The 689-nt window shown below is 52.8% G+C and overlaps 1 protein-coding gene across 1 annotated transcript in view; it reads right to left on the bottom strand.

The window, feature by feature from the left end:
* APLP1 (amyloid beta precursor like protein 1) overlaps positions 1-689 on the bottom strand; it is a 16842-nt gene that overhangs the window by 9988 nt on the left and 6165 nt on the right. The window contains exon 7 of the mRNA XM_018571956.1: positions 215-289. Within this exon, the coding sequence (XP_018427458.1) occupies positions 215-289 (75 nt within the window). The remainder of the gene's footprint in view (positions 1-214; positions 290-689) is intronic.

The following is a 689-nucleotide window of genomic DNA, read 5'->3' as shown; positions in this document are numbered from 1 at the left end:
CAGCTCAAACTCCCCTTCCCCCACTCCAGTGCATGCGATGGGGTCATGGCCGTAACAATCCCCCCCCCCCCCCCCCCCCCCCCCCCGAGGCTCTCGCCCACACCACTCACAGAGCGCAAATGAATGCATGAAAAATATTTTTCCATTTGTCATTCCCCTGAGTCAGAAAATCCAAGTTCTTAGGATGAGTCACCAACCACCACCGGCTACGTACCTCGTTCAGCGCCTGCCGGTCAGACTTGGGTAGGTTTTTGGCCTGGTTATCGGCTTCTGCCCACTCCTTCATCACCTACGAGAGGAGATAGGAAAGGTTTAGATGACGCAACAAAACATCGAACGGGGATGGCCACTTTGGGGCTTTTCTGTACGCTGGCATTGCTCTGATGGAGCAGATATGTTGGCCAAGTGAGAATGGACCCTCAATCCGCTGCAAGGTGATGGCATTGAAATTGCTCTGACCTATCACAGCTTTCAAAGGAGGTGCCATTGTTTTTTCTCAATGATGTCTATTGAAGCCGTCCACCTACCGCCCCAGTTTCGATGACGCAATTGACCAACCAATTGAACTCTTGGGTGGTAGCAGTGGCGTAACAATAGCCATAGCGGGCCAATGCGGCTGCTATGGGGCCTGGGGGTGGAAGGGGGCCCCCCAAAAAAGATTGAAGAAGTTGCTGCTGACATTAGTAAAC

This window comes from Nanorana parkeri, unplaced genomic scaffold (genome assembly GCF_000935625.1).
Source record: "Nanorana parkeri isolate BGI_ZX_2015 unplaced genomic scaffold, ASM93562v1 scaffold1877, whole genome shotgun sequence".
NCBI classification, from domain to species: Eukaryota; Metazoa; Chordata; class Amphibia; order Anura; family Dicroglossidae; genus Nanorana; species Nanorana parkeri.
Note: the sequence above shows the minus strand (reverse complement) of the source record. Positions and strands in the feature narration are given on the sequence as shown.